Source organism: Centropristis striata, chromosome 11 (assembly GCF_030273125.1).
Source record: "Centropristis striata isolate RG_2023a ecotype Rhode Island chromosome 11, C.striata_1.0, whole genome shotgun sequence".
Lineage (NCBI taxonomy): Eukaryota > Metazoa > Chordata > Actinopteri > Perciformes > Serranidae > Centropristis > Centropristis striata.
This window is the reverse complement of record NC_081527.1, coordinates 38,512,517-38,534,332: the sequence shown is the minus strand read 5'-3', so window position 1 is coordinate 38,534,332 and position 21,816 is coordinate 38,512,517. Positions and strand designations below refer to the sequence as shown.

The 21,816-nt window shown below is 38.8% G+C and overlaps 1 protein-coding gene across 1 annotated transcript in view; it reads left to right on the top strand.

The window, feature by feature from the left end:
* The window catches only part of cdh6 (cadherin 6), a 71,818-nt gene that overhangs the window by 43,860 nt on the left and 6,142 nt on the right, over positions 1-21,816 (top strand). The window contains exons 7-10 of the mRNA XM_059344955.1: positions 2,790-2,926; positions 6,196-6,317; positions 13,605-13,722; positions 16,279-16,530. Coding sequence (XP_059200938.1) covers positions 2,790-2,926; positions 6,196-6,317; positions 13,605-13,722; positions 16,279-16,530 — 629 coding nt within the window. The remainder of the gene's footprint in view (positions 1-2,789; positions 2,927-6,195; positions 6,318-13,604; positions 13,723-16,278; positions 16,531-21,816) is intronic.

Genomic DNA, 21,816 nt, shown 5'->3' with positions numbered 1-21,816 from the left:
TTGCGATTTTAAGCATTTTGCGATACAGTGAGTATTGTGATACAATTTAAGGCTTTGAAACTCCCCTCTGAGTGACACAAGGGTCTCAGATGCACTTGCTAGATATTTGCTTGCCTGCAAAATATCAATGTTTTGTTTTTGGAGACTTTGTGAAACAATAGTTTCCAGAATTTTACCCTGTATCACTGTTTTTATTTTAAATATTCGTTTTATTTTACGCTCAAAATACAGACAATATCATGACCTGAACCCTAAATGTTACGGTAAAAAAAAAAAAAGTAAACAAAAATAAAATAAAATAAAAAAATTTTGTTTTACAGGCAGGGACGGGGTATACTTTACGGCCCAGATATATATATATATATATATATATATATATATATATATATATATATATATATATATCAGACAACAGGAACCCTGTTTCTGCAGAAAGTTAACATTTCCTCATTTCTTGATGTAAAAATCTCAGCAGAACCACAAAGACATGAAATGAACCTGAATCCTCTAAAGGCTGGTGAGGAGTTGTGATAAGAGTCTGAAAAGAGAAATATGAAGTAGGTTAAAAGATAACTAGTATAGTGATTATAGATTATAGATTAGAGAGCAGGCTGTCTGACTGCTCCTACAGGCTATAGAAGCTCTGTGCAGCAGGCCCAGTATTGATGCTGGCATCAGGACAGTTTGAACTGTGTTCCTGCTGTTAGTAACGACCATCAGTCAAACAGCATCATACATCTGGTAAATCTGCTCATGTTTACCCAGTAAACTCTGCAGCCTTGAGCTGATCTGATCTGTTTCTGCTGCTATAGAAGCTTTAATGATCTTGGAGGGCTCTGCCAAAAAAAAAGGGAATAGGACACAGCAAAAGCTTTAATATAAATCTGTATCAAAATTAAATCACAAAAGGTGCAGTGTAGACAGAGAGGTGTAGGATAAAGTAAAGGAGATAATGGTGATGTAAGGATGGAGGAGGACAGCAGTGAAGGAGTTAAAGGGACGGAGACAGGACGGAGCCCAGCTGGAGGCTCAGCTCAGCTCTTATTCTGCACATTTAAAGCAGGCGAGATGATGAGGAACGTATTCCAATTAAAACAAGCAGGGAACCATGGAGTGCTCTTAAAATGATGTGTCACAAGGGGCACACACACACACACACACACTCCAATTACAGCAGTGTTTGTGCCTTTGTATGTGCGACTGTATCATCCATTCACAATGTGTCAGTGAACTATTATTTTACCACTGAGTGCTTTCTAATTATGATGGAGCCGGGATGTGCTCCAGCAATGTTTTACATTCATATATCTCTTTATGGCAAAACAATCATTGAGACTGAATGGGACATAATTATCAGCTGATAGCAGTTTGATGTTATATTCTGTAGCTGATAGTGAGAGAGCCTTGATCCAGACTCCCAGCATGGTGGAGGAGCTGCTCCTGACTCCCAACATGGTGGAGGAGCTGCTCCTGCCTCCCAGCATGGTGGAGGAGAAGAGGACCTGCTCCTGACTCCCAGCATGGTGGAGGAGCAGCTCCGGACTCCCAGCATGGTGGAGGAGCAGAGGAGCTGCTCCTGACTCCCAGCATGGTGGAGGAGCTGCTCCTGACTCCCAGCATGGTGGAGGAGCTGCTCCTGACTCCCAGCATGGTGGAGGAGCTGCTCCGGACTCCCAGCATGGTGGAGGAGAAGAGGAGCTGCTCCTGCTCAGAGGAGCAGTTTGCCTTGGTTTGACTGGCAGGCAGAGAAAAAGACAGAAGCAAAGCATCTCACTTCTATTATCTGTGGAGCTGTGAAGCTGTGAATAGCTGCATTCAGCAACTAGTTCAGAAATAGAGATAGCTGTGAACAGCCACAGACAGTAGGGAGAGATTCTCAAGTAGCTGTGATGTTTCAACAGCTACAGTAAGACTGAACCAAAGCTGCAGCACTATTATCTTTACACTTCATATCAAGCCTGGACATTGATCTGGTGGACAAAAACATAAAAAAACAAAGTCTGTACACCATTCATATATACAGTCATGGAAATAATGATTAGACATTGTTCATTTTAATGCCTGCTACTAGTAAAGAAACATCTGTTTGGACAATTATAATGACAACAAATAAAAATAGCTGATAATAGTTTAATTTAAGAGCTGATATCTAGATATTTTCCATGGTTTCTTGATAATGATTTTGGTTATTATCAAGAAAAACATGGAAAATGACTAGTCATTTTTGTTGTTATTGTTTTTGTTATTAAGATTAAGATTTGCTTCATTAGTCCCACAATGGGGACATTTCAAGAGTTATAGCAGCAAAAGTGGACAGCAAAAAAACAAAAAATAGTTAACAGCTGTATAAACTAGAAACATAAAAGAGGTATTAGCAAATAAACAAGTAAACTGCTCTGGGCCACGGACTGCCCTGCTAAACCCAAAGTTCACAGGCCTCCATTCCTGTTTCTAACACAGCTTATTGTGAACAATAAGAGCACATTTTACACCACAGAGTCAACTGAGAGGCAACAAAAGAGCCTGACAGCAGTAATGGAGGTTTATAAAGAGTTAAAGACGAGTCAGCAGGAGCTCTGCTCCATCTCAGCCTGTTGGTGGACAGCTGACTGTAGTTCATCTCTCCTGCTGCTCTAACTGAGACTCTCTCACCTGGTCTCACCTGGTCTCACCTGGTCTCACCTGGTCTCACCTGGTCTCACCTGGTCTCACCTGATCTCACCTGGTCTCACCTGGTCTCACCTGGTCTCACCTGGTCTCACCTGGTCTCACCTGGTCTCTTGTTCCAGGTACTCCATCGACCGGCGCACCGACATGGACCGCCTGTTCAACGTCCATCCAGGGAACGGCTCCGTGTTCCTGCTCAGGAGCCTGGACCGAGAGGAGACCGCCTGGCACAACATCTCCATCATCGCCACCGAGTTCAGTAAGTCCTGCAGAGATGATGAGATGTTCTGATGTCTGCTCTCACTCATTTACACACACACTACTGGTCAAAAGTTTTAGAACACACCAACTTTTCCAGAATTTAATTGAAAATGATGCAGTTTAATGTCTCAGTGTACTCTGAAATTAATGCACATTTGCAACATTTAAAATTCTTTATTGAGCATGATAGTGTTTTGAAAGTAAAAAAAAGATTCAAAATCACATTTTATGTTGGACTAAAGGACTAAAAAAAGACACAAAATGACTAAAAAGACACCAAAAGATACAAAATGACTAAAAAAAGACACAAAATGACCAAAAAAAGACACAAAATGACTTACAAAGACATGAAAAGAATTCCAAAATGGACAAAATAGCCCAAGACTCCATAGAGTTAAGTTGTTAACCCATTTCTTGTTCCCTGAAAAAGGCCTACTTGTATAATTCTGAAATGTACATTATTTTCCAGTTTTGGTTAAGCTTACCTTTTTTTATTTACCTCTGGCAGTTCACCACTTACCTTTGGACCCTTTCAAGCTGTTCATTTGACTTGAACTGCTTGAATTTCAATAAAAAAAATGGGAAAATTGTGGTGTTCTAAAACTTTTGACCGGTAGTGTAGTTTCACTCTTTCTGTCTGTTCAGAGTCTGCTGCACCTTCATCTGCTCTCCTCTGAGCATTGATGGGAAAAAGTGATATTTCAAAAACAAAATTCAGTTTTGAATGTAATTACTTCTCCACAGAAGCCTGTTGTTTGTCAACAACAATATCAGGGACAGACTCTTTGATGTAGAGTTTTACAGATGTCACTGTAGTGATGTGAGGAGCAGAAAGATCTCAGGATGGATGCAGAGTCCAGAAGTAGATATCTCATAACCTCAGAGAAATAAAATAAATTAACTCCATTCTGGGCCAAACAGCACAAGCATTATTATTATGTTTTATCAGTCATACTCAGCTGTTATACATGGATGATGCTCATTTGTTAAAGTGTCTATGGTGGAGAGAATCTGAGCTCAATAGTCCACTTATAATTGACTAATAGACATTGAAACAAGTTATTAAATTATGATCCACAGAAATACATAGAATGCACTGTAAACTTAAATATATATAAATTTCTGAACAGTATTCTGCTGCATTGACATCAAACAGTCATAATGTATATTGTAATGCAATCTGGGAGAATAAATATGTGATAACAGCCATTATTTACAGGAATTTACTGTAAATGTACACTTGTATAGTGCACTGTACATATTCAGACATTTACTGACAAATCTGTGAACAGTATTGTGTTGTAAAGAATACTGCAATAGTGTATTTCTAATAATAGACTGTATTTCTAAAATGCACTAAGAAACTGTAAATAATAATAATAACAATATTAAATCAAATCACATCAACTTTATTTATAGAGCCCTTTAAGACAGCGTTAGCTGATACAAAGTGCTGTACATGATGGGACAGAGCAACAATAAAAACAATAAAAACGAAGCGAGTCTCATGCTGGGTAAAACAAAAAACAGTAAATAAAAGTTAGAAGAATAAAATAAAAGTGGGTTTTAAAATTAATCTCAATTTTAAAATTAATCTTAATTTTAATATTACAGTGTTTTACAGGCAAAACTGCTGCCATTTAATGACTGTAAAGTTGCACTGTAACGTTTTACAGTATGGATAAAGCCCTTCACTGAACTCTCTTCTTTACCGAAAAGAGACGAGGAAGAAATCAAAGCATAAACACCTCAGAGACACGCTCTCCGTACGACCCGATGAGAAAGTGAAGGCACACAGTACAGGGACATGTTTGTTTACATGGGAAAGAAACATGTCATGTGTCATTAACTGGCTCTGTCTGGAAGTAAAGCAGTGACCAATCACTAACCAACCAATCACTAACATTGTGTGTGTGTGTGTGTGTGTGTGTGTGTGTGTGTGTGTGTGTGTGTGTGTGTGTGTGTGTGTGTGTGTGAGAGACGCTGTTGGACACTGATGATTTTGTGGTAATGAAAACCGAAAATATCCCTAGAAATATTGTTTTTGTTTGATTTTCATTGAATTAATAATTTATTTCTCTCATAAAATAACCTCAGCTTCCACAAACGATTTGAGGTGTGAAATAGAAGTCTGATTGGTCTGCCGGCTCCAACTGGAACCTGCTGAGAAAATTATAGGATTCTATAAAACACAGACTCAGACATTGGTTAGAGGAAACACTGAAAACTTTTGTTTTCTTTAATCTTTGATATTAATGTGTGAACTCCGAGATTAAAGACTGAACAGGAGGTGAGAAGGTGTTCCCATGCATTTTAGTGTTTCTGCTCTTGTTCATTTTATTTCCTGGTTCAACTAAAGGTACATTTGTTCAGACAAATATAATGATAACAACAAAAATATCTGCTAAGAGTTTAATTTAAGAGCTGATATCTAGACATTAATGGTTTTCTGTATAATGATTTTGGTTATTATCAAAAAAAACAATGAAAATATCTAGATATAAGCTCTCCAATTAACTCAGCTATTTTTGTTGTTGTTTTGTCGAAACAAAAGTTGCACCAGGCGTTGAAATGAACAAGAAATTGAAGAAACAAAGTGGTCTAATATTTTTTCCATGACTTTATGATACGTCTGTGTGAGAAATTGATTATGTATGTTCAATGTTCAGCAAGCTGCAACATCAGAGATGAGTCCAACGTTAAACATTAAACTTCTCTACTTGTGTTCCTACTTCATCAAACCATGACATGCATCCTATCAGGAGGAAAGCACTAACTTCCTCCGTCATCAAACCATGACAAGGTGCCCCTAACCCTTTATCAGGCAAACAACTATATTTGGTAACTTCAGGTAATATTTCCAGAAAAAAGTTGCAAATTTACTAGATTAAAGTGGCAACTCCAGAAGAAAAAATGCGCAGATTTATGAGATTTAAAGTGGCAAATCTGTGCGAAAAAAGTCGCAGATTTACGAGAAAAAGTGGGGAAAAAAGCAGCTTTTTTCTCCCAGATTCACCACTTAAAATCTCATAAATCTGCGCATTTTTTTCTCGTAGATTTGCCACTTTAATCTCGTAAACATTCTGGCAGTATGTAATATCCTCCAATATTCTCAAGGGTTGAAATCTGGAATTTGCAAGTATTTCAATGAGTCCTATGAAGGGTTAAGAAAGGCGCTGCGTGGCAGCAGACGGGTGGAGGAGGAGGAGGAGGAGGAGGTGGAGGTGGATATGAAAGTCGTGTCATCTCTCCTGTGTTCGTCTGCAGATAAACCCCGTCAGATCAGCCACGTCCCCGTCTACATCCGCCTGCTGGACATCAACGACAACGCTCCAACCTTCGCCAACGTCTACGAAGCCTTCGTCTGTGAGAAGACCAAGGCTGGACAGGTACTGCAGCTCACCTGTTGGGACTATACTCTATAGTATAGTTTACTGTATAGTTGGGAAGGGTTGGACTCTGTAGTCCAGATAGAAGGACAGATGGTCCCAGAGCTCAGCAGTGATCAGGACTGGTGTTGGCTCTGCAGATCATATAAAGAGAGCACACAATCTGCAAACAGCAGCGTGCACTGTGCAGGCAGCACATGAACCAAAAGTTACTCAACGAATGATTATTAGTTATTGACAGATCATTTCATCTGCGACCAACAAAAGCAACAGTTAGAGAGTCTGACTCTTCTGTATACTTCTCTCTCCAGAAACAGAAAGGCAGGGAGAATATGTGCATATTATAAGAATCATCTATATTCAGAATGGGTTATTGAGGGTGAAAACTGCATTTTCCTCCATTGTCAGAGAGCTATAAACTGTAAACACAATGCCAGTTGGTGTAGTTGTAGTTTAGATATGAAACACATTTTAAATAGAGCATAATAGACAGAAATGTCCTGAGAGGGTTTTCTCCGTGTGAAACTCCCTCCAGTCCAGAAGCTGCTGCTGTAGTGATGCTGTTATCACTGATCAATGATGATCCTTTATGGATCAATGATGGCCGTGCCAAGTGCACGAGGTTAAAGTGAGCTGATAATCCCCTGCAGCATTTGCATTATTAGCACAGTGACCTTTGACCTGGGTTTGATGAATATAGGCCAACATGCATCGCTACAGTCTGAAGATCTATTTTCTCTACCTAGTATATGTAGTTTATGTGTTTAACAGGTTTATTTCTAAACACAACTGATTTTTTAAACCAATACAAGTATCATTATAGATCTGTTCCAGTCTGTTTGATTCCCCTCTAGCTTACTAATCAACCTACTTTACTGTCAAATGGAAAATAACTGTGACTTTGTCAGTAATATTGAATATTTCATCAGTCAAAAACGTGAATTTGAATCCCTGAAATAGTTCTTAGTGTTATTGTATTCTGCTGTAATGCTGTTTGATATGAGTCATCACGTACTGTATGGGACGCAACTAATGAGATTAAAAGGCTTATATGCATATACTGCACACACACACACACACACACACACACACACACACACACACACATTCTCCTGTAGCTGTGCCGCTGGAGACCGAGCGTTTTCTTCTTTTGTGGTGGCTGACGAGTTAATCTGACAGCAGCTTTAACACATCAAGTGTTGTAAATAGTGTTTTACACACATATCACACACACAAACATATCATTCATCTAATATCATGTAGCAACACAAATCTGTCTGTAATCACACAGAGAACAGGTTAAATATATCACCACCACCAGGTACATGATGCTGATGTCATCTCCTTCATCCTTCATTCCTCTGTTCATCAGAGCTAATCAGCAGGATCTCTTCACTGGATAACAACATCAAAACATATTATATAGTAGAACATATTTCATAAGAACACATACAATACTTTAAGGACAACAGTACACCGACATAAACAAAGCTGTCAGTGAACCCAAACATATGACAACAGACAAGTTGGTCTTCAGAAAGAAATAGTCAAGGTCACGTTTATTTCTAGAGCACCTTATATACAACCAAGGTTGACCAAAGTGCTTTACATAACTGAATCACAACAAAAATCCAATCCAATACAAGATACATGATGAATAACAATAAACTCACAAATAAAAATAAAAGACAATTTCATCTAATAATATATGAGATGAGATGTACAATACAGCACACAGAAACAACTTTCTTCTCACGCAGGTTCGAAAGCCTGGGAGAAAAAATGAGTCTTAAGAGAAGAGATTTAAAATTGTCCAAAGTCTCTGACGAGCGGTTATGCAGCAGTAAACTGTTCCACAGCTTCGGGGAGACACTGCAAAAGAGCCATGGCCTCTTGTTTTTAGTTGCATTTAGGCTCATCCAGGTTTGACTCATCAGACCTCAGAGCTCTAGTCGGTCTGTGAACCTGTATGAGTTCAAAAACTCGTGTTGAAATAGAGTTTTATTAGTGATGAAGCAGCAGCAGAGGGAGATCTATGATGGAGCTGAGGTTAACTGAGGGAGAGCAGGTGAAAACACAGAGGGTTGATGATCCTGGAGCACAAAAACACACAAAATAACGAGTCAAATTTTAGATCTGGCAGAGAGTGAAGCTACCACAGCAGGTCTGAGAGGAGCGAGGGGTTCATATTCTACGGTGGAGGACTTGATGATGTTCAGGTGTGCTGACTGAGAGCAGAGTATGGTTTCACATGTGACTCTTGTGTTTTAATCATGGTTTCAGATTAATTTTAAGTAGAATATGTGTCCCAGGCTCTGATAAATGTTGGCAGACTCTTCCATCATCTATCTAACTCACTAAATGATGCTTTCTTTGGCAGTAACAATGGAAATAAGTGTTTTGGCATCTTGTGAGATACCTTCAGATCCTGGTGGTTTACACACCAACGTGACATGAGCATCGCATTAAATATAGTGTTGCATAGTGCAGCTATTCTCCACCTGGGGGTCCCGACCCCAATTGGGGAATTGGAAGTCAGCTCATTTTGGTAATTTTGTGTATTTTTTTGGTCATTTTGTGTACTTTTTTGGTCATTTTGTGGTCAATTGATTCTTTTTTGGGTCATTTTGTGTCTTTTCTGACAAATCCCAAAGTAGCTCAGGAGGTCAGAATGGACCTTTAAACTGATAGCAAAGGACTTAGATTAAAAGTAACAATAAAATATAAAACAAAATATATAAATGCACAGACAGAGAGATGTTTTAGTTGTTGTCTGCTTCATTTTTTGTCCAAAATTTGTCGTGTCAACTGAGTTTGTATGATCTGAACTGTGCACATGAGAATTGTTCAGTGAGTGGGGGTCACGGACAACATGCATGTTAAATTGGGGGTCGCGACTCAAAAAGGTTGAGAACTACTGGTATAGTGAGACGCTTTCTGTTCATTTGACTTTAACTTTGTTACTTTTGTTACTATCTTCATTTGATATTTGAAACCAGACACCACAGTCACATAAACATGAGGTGTGAGGTTATGTCTTCTTCTCTGTCCATGAAGAACATTCACATTTTCTTCATGTCTAAGTGGAGTTATTGAGGAGTTATGAGGAGTTATGAAGCCTGTGTGAGCTAACATGCAGCTTGCTGTTTGCTCGTTGCGTGTACATTAATACCAGTATTATCTGCCTACATTTTAATCTCAGACTGTAGGAGGATCCTAACACTAACATTTAACCATCATCTGAAGTTATTATGATGGCTCTTTATTCTCATAGTTGACTTGTCGTCATGTTTCTGTCCCCCTAATGATGCAGCTTTAGCTCTGTGTTTGGTCTCCACCAGCTCCTGAGGGAAATCTCTGTCTTTAGCTGCTAAATGCTTCACTCTGTTCACCAGCTGCTCTCTAACTGAGTCTGTCTGCTGCTAACTGCTGAGCAGGTAGTGTACACTGGCTTTATCTCAGCCTTTTCATTAAAAACAGCTGCTGCTGCTGTTCCTTATCTGCTGCTGAAATGTATCTGTAAGCACGAGGAGAATGAAACACACAAAGCATCTAAAGCAGTGATTTTTATACATACTGTAGGAAATGAAACCAAAACGTTGCTTTGCACAATAGGAGCAAACTCAAAATAGTCACTTTATCCATTGCAAATATGCAAATATTTATTACTGCAGTTTTAACAAAGAGTACTCAAACTATTAGTAAAACATCCTGCAGATTATTCAGATCGGAGTTCAGATTCTTAAACCTCTAAACATAAAACATTTATTCCTTCATCAGATACTTTTAGATAGATTTAGAAAGATAGAGAGAGAGAGAGAGATAGAGAGATAGATAGATAGATAGATAGATAGATAGATAGATAGATAGATAGATGATAGATAGATAGATAGATAGATAGATAGATAGATAGATAGATAGATAGATAGATAGAGAAACTGGACATTACTGTGAAATTAAACATTTGCAGAGAATTAAACATTTGCAAAGATGAATTAAACATTTGCAAAGATGACCAGGAAAATAGTGCAAGGTCATCTTTGCAAATGTTTAATTCATCTGTATATGATTCAGTTCATTAATTTGGACTATGTTGCATAAAGCTAACCTCTGTTATTTAACACAGATGTGTTCAGTGGGATGGAACATTTTGTTCAATGAAAATAAAGGCTAAAACGTTTAAATTTCCTGATGTTAGATATCAAAATATTGTTTTATTTAGGTTTCGTATTTGCATCAATATTGATACGCAGCATTAATGTTTGTGATTGAAGCTCATATTCCTCATGGTTTCTTTATCTGGATCCATGCAGCACCCTGAAACCAGTGAGATATGTTGAGATCTTTTGTCAGTTTTTGTTGCCTTTTTAAAGTCCTTCCCCACCCAAAGTCTCTGTTTGAGTGTGGCTCTCCCTGTAGACTGAAAGCTGGCTGTAAGAAGTTTATAGCTTCTTCTTCACAGAGAGCAGCAGCTGTGCTCAGCTTGAGTTCAGTCGGCTACAATGGATCCCAGCGGTGACGAGTTTACACTGAGGGAAAAGGTATCAAAACACCCGAAAAAAACTTCTCCAACCACAACTGTGGTATAATCCGCTTCTCCACCCGATCCAACGCTCATTGTTTAGCTCAGATAAAGCTTAATACGAGCCAGCAGGGTATAGAACATTTAACAAGAGATGAGAAATACTGAAGAATATGTTGGGAATTTAGGATGCCTCGTTTATGAATGAATGATACCTTGAATAGGGCGTCAAATATATTAATAAAAGGGCGTCATCATAAATGCTTTCCCTCCCATAAGGATATAAAATATGTAAGGATGAACCTGAGCAAGACTTGTGTGGATCTTGCAGGTTCAATAGTTCGGTAAGATGGCTATCATAATTATTAATAATTACCATAAATAATTATAAATTATAATAAATGATATGACTTGATTTTCTCTAAGTCATAACTCATTGGGGCACCATCTGTAAAACAGAAAAATATAGCCAATTCACCTAAATCAGTCTCATAAAGTTACTAATCTATCAATTTGGAACACTGATTAATAATGATGAATATAATTATAATCAAATTACCATATTTAGGTGTAAGTGGATAAAATGCTGCTGCACTCTAGTCCACATCAAGTAAAGATTCACCTGTAGTCTGATCACAACAAATAGCAAAGAAATTATAACAGTAACGCAACCATTTCCTGTTTAGAGTTGTGTGTAACATGATTGTGTGTAACATGATTGTGTGTGACATGATTGTGTGTAACATGATTGTGTGTAACATGATTGTGTGTGACATGATTGTGTGTAACATTATTGTGTGTGACATGATTGTGTGTAACATGATTGTGTGTAACATGTGATTGTGTGTAACATGATTGTGTGAACATGATTGTGTGTAACGTGATTGTGTGTAACGTGATTGTGTGTAACATGATTGTGTGTGACATGATTGTGTGTAACATTATTGTGTGTGACATGATTGTGTGTAACATGATTGTGTGTAACATGTGATTGTGTGTAACATGATTGTGTGCAACATGATTGTGTGTGACATGATTGTGTGTAACATTATTGTGTGTGACATGATTGTGTGTAACATGTGATTGTGTGTAACGTGATTGTGTGCAACGTGATTGTGTGTAACATGGTTGTGTGTAACATGTGATTGTGTGTAACATGATTGTGTGTGACATGATTGTGTGTAACATGATTGTGTAACATGATTGTGTGTAACGTGATTGTGTGTAACATGATTGTGTGTAACATGATTGTGTGTGACATGATTGTGTGTAACATGATTGTGTGTAACATGATTGTGTATAACATGATTGTGTGTAACATGATTGTGTGTAACATGATTGTGTGTAACATGGTTGTGTGTAACATGATTGTGTGTAACATGATTGTGTGTAACATGATTGTGTGTGACATGATTGTGTGTAACGTGATTGTGTGCAACGTGATTGTGTGCGACGTGATTGTGTGTAACGTAATTGTGTGTAACGTGATTGTGTGTAACGTGATTGTGTGTAACATGATTGTGTGTGACGTGATTGTGTGTAACATGATTGTGTTTAACATGATTGTGTATAACATGATTGTGTGTAACATGATTGTGTGTGACGTGATTGTGTGTGACATGATTGTGTGTAACATGATTGTGTGTAACATGATTGTGTGTAACATGATTGTGTATAACATGATTGTGTGTAACATGATTGTGTGTGACGTGATTGTGTGTAACATGATTGTGTGTGACATGATTGTGTGTAACGTGATTGTGAGTAACATGATTGTGTGTAACATGATTGTGTGTAACATGATTGTGTGTGACATGATTGTGTGTAACATGATTGTGTGTAACATGATTGTGTGTAACATGATTGTGTGTAACGTGATTGTGTGTTACATGATTGTGTGTAACATGATTGTGTGTAACATGATTGTGTGTGACATGATTGTGTGTAACATGATTGTGTGTGACATGATTGTGTGTGACATGATTGTGTGTAACATGATTGTGAGTAGCATGATTGTGTGTAACATGTGATTGTGTGTAACATGATTGTGTGTTACATGATTGTGTGTTACATGATTGTGTATGACATGATTGTGTGTAACATGATTGTGTGTGACATGATTGTGTGTGACATGATTGTGTGTGACATGATTGTGTGTAACATGATTGTGTGCAACATGATTGTGTGTAACATGATTGTGTGTAACATGATTGTGTGTGACATGATTGTGTGTGACATGATTGTGTGTAACAGGATTGTGTGTAACATGATTGTGTGAAACATGATTGTGTGTAACATGATTGTGTGTAACATGATTGTGTGCAACATGATTGTGTGTAACATGATTGTGTGTAACATGATTGTGTGTAACATGATTGTGTGCAACATGATTGTGTGTAACATGATTGTGTGTAACATGATTGTGTGTAACATGATTGTGTGTGATAACAGGAGGAGGAAAGTCATGATTAATTAGTTTGATATGTAAAGCAGGAGGGAACACATCAAACACGACACATAGATGTTATGTAAATATTTTGTTTGCATGATTTAGTAAAGCCATCTGCAGTGTGATATATTACTGAATGAGTTATGATGTTGACAGAGATATTGAGGGCTTATTTAGCACAGACAGACCTCAGTGATCCTGATAATACCAAGCTGCTCTGTTGGCAGCCGAGCAGCACAGACAGTGAGGACGGTCCTGTTACATCAACAGACTCTTCATTCACTCTTAATGTCTCTTAATGTCTGTCGTCTCACAGAAGATCCAGACGGTGAGCGCCGTCGACGCCGACGAGCCGGCGATGGGACACAAGTTCTTCTTCAGCCTGGCTCCTGAGGGGACGCACCGCAGCAACTTCACCGTCAGGGACAACGGAGGTAGAAACACCTGGACACATACAGAAACACCTGGACACATATACAGAAACACCTGGACACATACAGAAACACCTGGACACATATACAGAAACACCTGCACATATATACAGAAACACCTGGACACACATACAGAAACACCTGGACACATACAGAAACACCTGGACACATACAGAAACCCCTGGACACATACAGAAACACCTGGACACATATACAGAAACACCTGGACACATACAGAAACACCTGGACACATATACAGAAACACCTGGACACATACAGAAACACCTGGACACATATACAGAAACACCTGGACACATACAGAAACACCTGGACACATATACAGAAACACCTGGACACATACAGAAACACCTGGACACATATACAGAAACACCTGGACACATACAGAAACACCTGGACACATATACAGAAACACCTGGACACATACAGAAACACATATACAGAAACACCTGGACACATACAGAAACACCTGCACACATACAGAAACACCTGGACACATACAGAAACACCTGGACACATATACAGAAACACCTGCACACATACAGAAACACCTGGACACATACAGAAACACCTGGACACATATACAGAAACACCTGGACACATACAGAAACATCTGCACATATATACAGAAACACCTGGACACATATACAGAAACACCTGGACACATACAGAAACACCTGGACACATACAGAAACACCTGGACATATACAGAAACACCTGGACACATACAGAAACACCTGGACACATATACAGAAACACCTGCACACATACAGAAACACCTGGACACATATACAGAAACACCTGGACACACATACAGAAACACCTGGACATATACAGAAACACTCATACAGAAACACCTGCACACATACAGAAACACCTGGACACACATACAGAAACACCTGGACATATACAGAAACACTCATACAGAAACACCTGGACACATACAGAAACACCTGCACACACATACAGAAACACCTGGACACATACAGCAACACCTGGACACATATACAGAAACACCTGGACACATACAGAAACACCTGGACACATACAGCAACACCTGGACACATATACAGAAACACCTGGACACATACAGAAACACCTGGACACATACAGCAACACCTGGACACATATACAGAAACACGAGGACACATACAGAAACACCTGGACACATACAGCAACACCTGGACACATACAGAAACACCTGGACATATATACAGAAACACCTGGACACATACAGAAACACCTGGACATATATACAGAAACACCTGGACACATACAGAAACACCTGGACACATACAGAAACACATATACAGAAACACCTGGACATATACAGAAACACCTGGACACATACAGAAACACCTGGACACATACAGAAACACCTGGACACATACAGAAACACCTGGACATATACGGAAACACCTGGACAGATATACAGAAACACCTGCACACATACAGAAACACCTGCACACATACAGAAACACCTGGACACATACAGAAACACCTGGACACATACAGAAACACCTGGACACATACAGAAACACCTGCACATTTATACAGAAACACCTGGACACAAACAGAAACACCTGGACACATACAGAAACACCTGCACATATACAGAAACACCTGGACACATACAGAAACACCTGGACACATACAGAAACACCTGGACAGATACAGAAACACGTGACACATACAGAAACACCTGGACACATACAGAAACACCTGGACACATACAGAAACACCTGGACAGATACAGAAACACGTGACACATACAGAAACACCTGGACACATACAGAAACACCTGAACACATACAGAAACACCTGGACACATACAGAAACACCTAAACACATACAGAAACACCTGGACACATACAGGAACACAGATACAGAAACACCTGGACACATACAGAAACACCTGGACACATACAGAAACACCTGGACATATACAGAAACACCTACATTCAGACGTGCTAATCATTCTCAGCAGGCTCTTAACTAAACAACAATGCACCTACGAGCAGATGTGCGCCATGATTTTAATTTTAATTAGGAAAAGTTTTACCCTTGTAGGACTCACCATGATTTTATTAATGCTCTTAAAAGTTTTCTCCTTGAAAAACATATTCTAGGGCGTTTAGCCACCCTTAAATGATTTGATGTTAAATCTGAATGTGAACATGAACCTTTCACTCATTGGTGTGACACAGTGATTGTTGTTGTTATTGTGCGTTGCTAGGCGATGCACCTTATCACCAGCTGATAGAGTTTCTTGTAGTGATATTGTGGATATTGTGTCCTGAGATAAGTACAGGTATTGTTTCTGTCAACGCTCCCTGCTTGAAAGCTTATTTGCCTCAAGTTGTATAACAGATTCATCCTCATGCTTCGTCTCCTCACCGAGACACAATAAGTGACTTCTGCAGCATTTTTTTTCCTTCCGACCTGGTAATAAAGTGATTTTTATTCGCCCGCTGCTGTGTGATAAAGTGTCCGCCACGCTGTGCTCCACGTGTGTCTTACAATGATACTTTCTCTCCTTAGATAACACCGCCGGGATCCTGACACGCCGCGCCAGCTACAGCCGGCTGCACCAGAGCGTCTACCTGGTTCCCGTGGTGATCACGGACGGCGACTACCCCATGCAGAGCAGCACCGGCACGCTCACCGTCAGGGTCTGCACCTGCGACCGCGAAGGCAAGATGGAGGCGTGTAACGCCGAGGCTCGGAGCAGCTCGCCGGGCCTCAGCACCGGAGCACTCATCGCCATCCTCCTGTGTGCCGTCATCCTGCTGAGTGAGTACCAGACTCTCCTCCAGGAGCTGCACCAAGGACACAATACATCCTGTTAATCACAGCTCATCTTAATTAGTTTTTACGCTCTGATTTGGCAAAAAAATATATTTAATGGGTTCTTCTTTGGTCCATGCTGCACTCTTCCACCAACTTCTCCTTGTCAGAGATACAGTCAGAGAAAAATTATTACAACACTTTTTTTCCCCTGCAATTTCTTGTTCATTTTAATACCTGGTACAACTAAAGGTACATGTGTTGGGAAAAATATAAAGATAATAACAAAAATAGCTCATAAGAGTTGAATTTAAGAGCTGATATCTAGACATTTAACATGGTTTACATGATAATGATTATTAACAAGAATACCATGGAACATGTCTAGATATAACTAAAAAAAAATTGTAATTGCTTGTGCAAATTACACAAAAAAGCATTAGGAAATTCAAATCGAACAACAGAGACAAGGCTTCAAAGTGAAGCATACAGTAAATAATAAAGAATAACAACTGTAAACAAAGATGACAAATAAAGAGAACACACTCCCTCCTCCTCCTCCTCCTCCTCCTCCTCCTCCTCCTCCTCCTCCTCCTCCACTCAGCTCCTTCCCAAATGCAGCAGTAATGGCTGCCACGAGTCTCCATCATTGAGGAAGTGTCTGATCCTCAGATCTGTCCCAGTCTGCTTTTATCTACTTTGAGTCATGTTGGTCCAAAATGTCTGAGATGGAGTCATTTACTGATGTGCTGCTGGTGAGGACAGACTGAGCTGAGGCTCTGCTGGGTAGAGCTCACTATTCTATGTTTCCTCTATATAGAAGTCAAAATAATGTGAATGAATGGTCACAATATATCCTGTTGATTGAACTCCTGAGAGCCCTTTAACCCTTTCTGCTTTGAACCATGAATCTACTCAAAGAATGCGTGTACACAATGCTGCAAAACACACTCACAGTGTCCAACTAGGGATGGGCGTTGGAAAGAAACCTGAAAACCTATATATATATTTATATTATTATTATTATATATATATACAGTACTCTGCAAAGGCCTGTTTTGATAACGGGCTCTTTTATTTTGAAAGGACAAAAAGAGACTTGATTGTGTCAGTCTTGAAACTAACTCCAGTGAGGTGATACTGTAGGAGTTCAGTGTTTTAATGTTTTATCCCCCTGAAGAGGCATGAGGTCAGTTCCCATAGTTATCTTTAATATTTAAATGAGTTTTGTGTTTAAATAAGTTTTGGATCAAATTAAAGTCAATAATTTATGCTAGCAAGGGTTGATACAGTTTTGCTCAAATAGAAGAAAGAATAATACTCTTGTATTTCTCTGTGTTTTATAATTGTTATTGCAACTTTCAGTTTGCCAACTGAAGCTTTATCCAACTCTATTCTCAGCTCATTGGCTTATTGACGTACGGCCACAAAACTGAACGATCAGTTCAGTGATACTGGTACACAGTCAGAGATTTTTAAAGACATTTGAATTTAAAGGATATATAACTTTAAAAAAATATATAGGTAACGCTTCATAATAAGGTCCAAAGGGCAAAGACTGGGGGGGTCATGGGTGTTTGTAATGCCATTATTAACACTTATATAAGCTTATAAACACACAATAATGTTAATAAGCATCTTGTAAGGACTTACAAGGGCCTTATTACTTGTTAATTAATGGTTATTACAAGGACCTTAATATAAAGAGTTACCAAATATATATATATATATGTGTGTAAATAAAACCTAGTAAAATAGCAGGGATCTATTGTGGCTGAAGTGAGCTGACATGTATGTAGCCCTTATGTAGCCCTTATGTAGCCCTTATGATCACACTTGTGTGGTTCTATTTGTAGAGAAGTTAAAAGACAAGAAGCCGTTGTGCTTTTCTCATTTGCTGTAATGAAAAAAACAGTGTTGAGCTGCAATCTGCTGCTGCTGCTCTTCAAAATCAAACTTCACATGGAAATGAATGCATCTCATCTGCCACCACATCCCCACTTATCCTCTTATTCATGCAGTGGTCACAGTCCAGTGGGCTGCTGGGAACATGAATACATATTTATGCTTCTGAAAGTGCAGTCATTGCAGACTTAGTGGACACACACCAGGGACGCTGGGAGACAATCAGAGTCGGGGCGCTGAGGGGAAAGTCTGTAATGATGTCATACTAAATCTGCACCACATTCATGTTGGGTTTTTAGATTTATTTGAATTTTTGAATGTTTTACATGCTGCAAAACACCAACATATAGTCCTGTTTGTCAGAGCATGCAGGCTTTTGTTTCATCTCTCTCTCTCTATATATATATTTTTTTTTTTTACAGTATCTGTTCTACTGTATACTTGAAAACCAAATCACATTCCTGTTGTCACCATACAGTAGCTGTAATTACAGTTCACTCACACACTCTAGCTGCAGGATGGAGGCAGTCTGTAATGCTGTCCACGCTACATGAGAGCAGAGAGATGAGAGCAGCCAGCCATCAGCAGCTCCACACACACACACACACACACACACACACACACACTCACATACACCCCCGACTTAACACATTTACATACAGAGTGATAACTGTCTTAACCTGGTTATGGCAAACGTTATAATCAGAACCACTCCAGCAGATTGTTCTCCATGAGGGCGTCTGACTGTAGATTTAAAACATGCAGGATTCAGAATGATGTCACAACTCTACAGATTTATATTACAGCAACAATGAGCTCCCTGAAGCTCTTGTTGTGAGTTATTACATGACATGAAACATCAACATGATGCAAAGCAGCACAGTGTGATAGGAAACACTGCAGGTTAAAACGCTTCACAATACAACAATGTAATATACAATACAACAGAATATAACACAGTAGGAAACAATCCTGTACAACTCTGTAATACAATGACAGGGCAACAATGTATCAGGTGGCTCTGAATGTCAGAATCCCCCAGAACTGCTTTATTAGTACCAACATCATTCACAATGATTTGCCATTCTTTATATGCTTTTAAGCAATAAATGCCTCAGTACTGTATAGTGACTGAGTCCTCCTGCTACCAGTTGTTCCTACATGCAGCAGGATGCATTGCAAATAACAAAGTAAGCTCAGAAAATGTAAATATTCTTATACCCAAACAGATATATATGACTGTAGACCTTCTGATTCATTAAATTGCTTCATTATCTGATCCAGTGGCCGAGGTGTTCAGAGTCTGTGGGTGCTCCAACAAGGACTGATGAAGTCACCAGCTAGAATTACATTTAAGCATTTCAAATGATTGTGTTAGCTCTGTACTAGCAAGCTAACTTAATAATGCATAGCTTTCTGATTTATTTACATATTCCACCACTACACAAGTTACATCGTGTCAAAATATTTTATCATAAAACTTTCAGAAATGTTGTTAGCCTGGCTATATTGAATTAATGACTTAAGCCCTTTACATAATCCACAAGAACAGAGAAATGTGTTCTTGTTCTGGAGGTGGCCAGGACATTTCATACTTCATGACTAACTCCTGGTGAGTCCTCACAGGCCCCTCCCACTGCAGCACACCTCTCATTCACATTCACATTTCTGACCAATCAAACAATAGTTCTTGGACACAAGAACAAAGTTCAACAACAGAGACATGTGTTCTCTCTCTGAGAGCTGCAAGAACTAAATGCACCATGCATCATTGTGTTCTTGCAGCTCTAGAAGAGAGAACACATGTCTCTGCTGCAAGCTTGTAATAGTTTTGGATTTTTCATTAGTTTTAGTTTTAATTTTGTTGTGAATTTTAGTTTTCAAATTCAGTTCAGTTCAGTTTTAGTTTAGTTTTTATTAGTTTTGGTGTTAGTTTTAGTTTATTTGGAATGGGCTTTGTGGTGCGAGATTCAAAGCGGCCGTAGTAAATTTTTCACAAAGCAGGAATACACACACTCAGCGGGGGAGAATAGAAACTCTGGATAAGGTATGAAAAAAGTTGATAAATACGAAAACTAAGGACATTTTCACTATAATTTTAGTTCGTTTTGTAACTACACAATACAGTTTCAGTTAGTTATCGTTTTTTTAAAAACTCTAGTTTTTATTTTTATTTCAGTTAACGAAAATGTTTTTTCAATTCTAGTTTTTGTTATTTTGTTAGTTTTCGTTAACTATAATAACCTTGTTCTGTTCTTCAGAGTATGTATTAGCCTTTAGTGACAACAACATCCTAGTTCCTCTATTGTCACTGCTGATGCCACAGGACTGGACATGTCTGCATACTTTTTTAATTTCCTTTGAAAAACGTGCTTTTTCAGTTCATCTGCTTGAAAAGGCCTCGTCACCCTGTTGGTTGTGCATTTCACCTGACAGTGTAGTAGAAAATCTACTTTGAGACATTTTTCTGTTGTTTGCTCACGAGGAGGCTTCTTCATCAATAGAGAGTCAGTGGAGAGAGATGATTGGTCGTCCCTCTGGTGGGGGCGGGGCTACAGCAGGCTCTATGTGTAACACATGTCAGTCAAACTGGACAGAAACCAAGCTGTCCCTGTTAGTGTCTCCACTGTTCCAACAGTCACCAGACCCTTAAAGCAGCAGTGAGATGTGAAGAAGCTGCTGGTTAACCAGCCGTCTGCTGACCAGCTGCTGCTCTGATGCTCTCGCTGCTTCTTCACAGGAAAAACATTAAAGAAGCAAAATACGGTGACAGAAATGGCCCCAAAATCACCTGCTGGTCCTGCTTCTCTTCTCCCATTTATTATCTGGATCCTGAAGGATCTACAGCACCACTAGGGCTGGGAGATAGGGACCAAAGTCAAATCCCATTATATTTAGACTGAATATCCATATACCATATATCTCATGATATCTATGTTTTTGTAATACAAGACATGTTTAGACAAGGATTTTAACTTGTCATTTTAAGGACGGGGGTGGGAGTTTATAAGTTTTACTTCTTCTCACTCCTTTTCAAATATGTATTCTACATGTCATGTTAAATGTTTTGTCTGACTCTTTTTTTTAATTATTATTATTTGTTTTCATATTCGAAATCAACTTAAATCGATCAAATATCATGATATCGTGAAGTGAGAGCAGATGTTCAGTCAAAATTAAAGCCAGATATGACATGTCACAAGTAGTTTTATTGAAACCGTTTATTAAAGTGAACATAAATACTGTATAACAACAGGAGAACCTTTTTTAAATCAAAGCTCCATAAACAGCACATTTAAATAAATAAAAAACTTAAATAAAACTAGCCTATGAAATAAAATAGGCCAATCTTTTTCTGAAATAAATATATTTATACGAGAAAAGAAT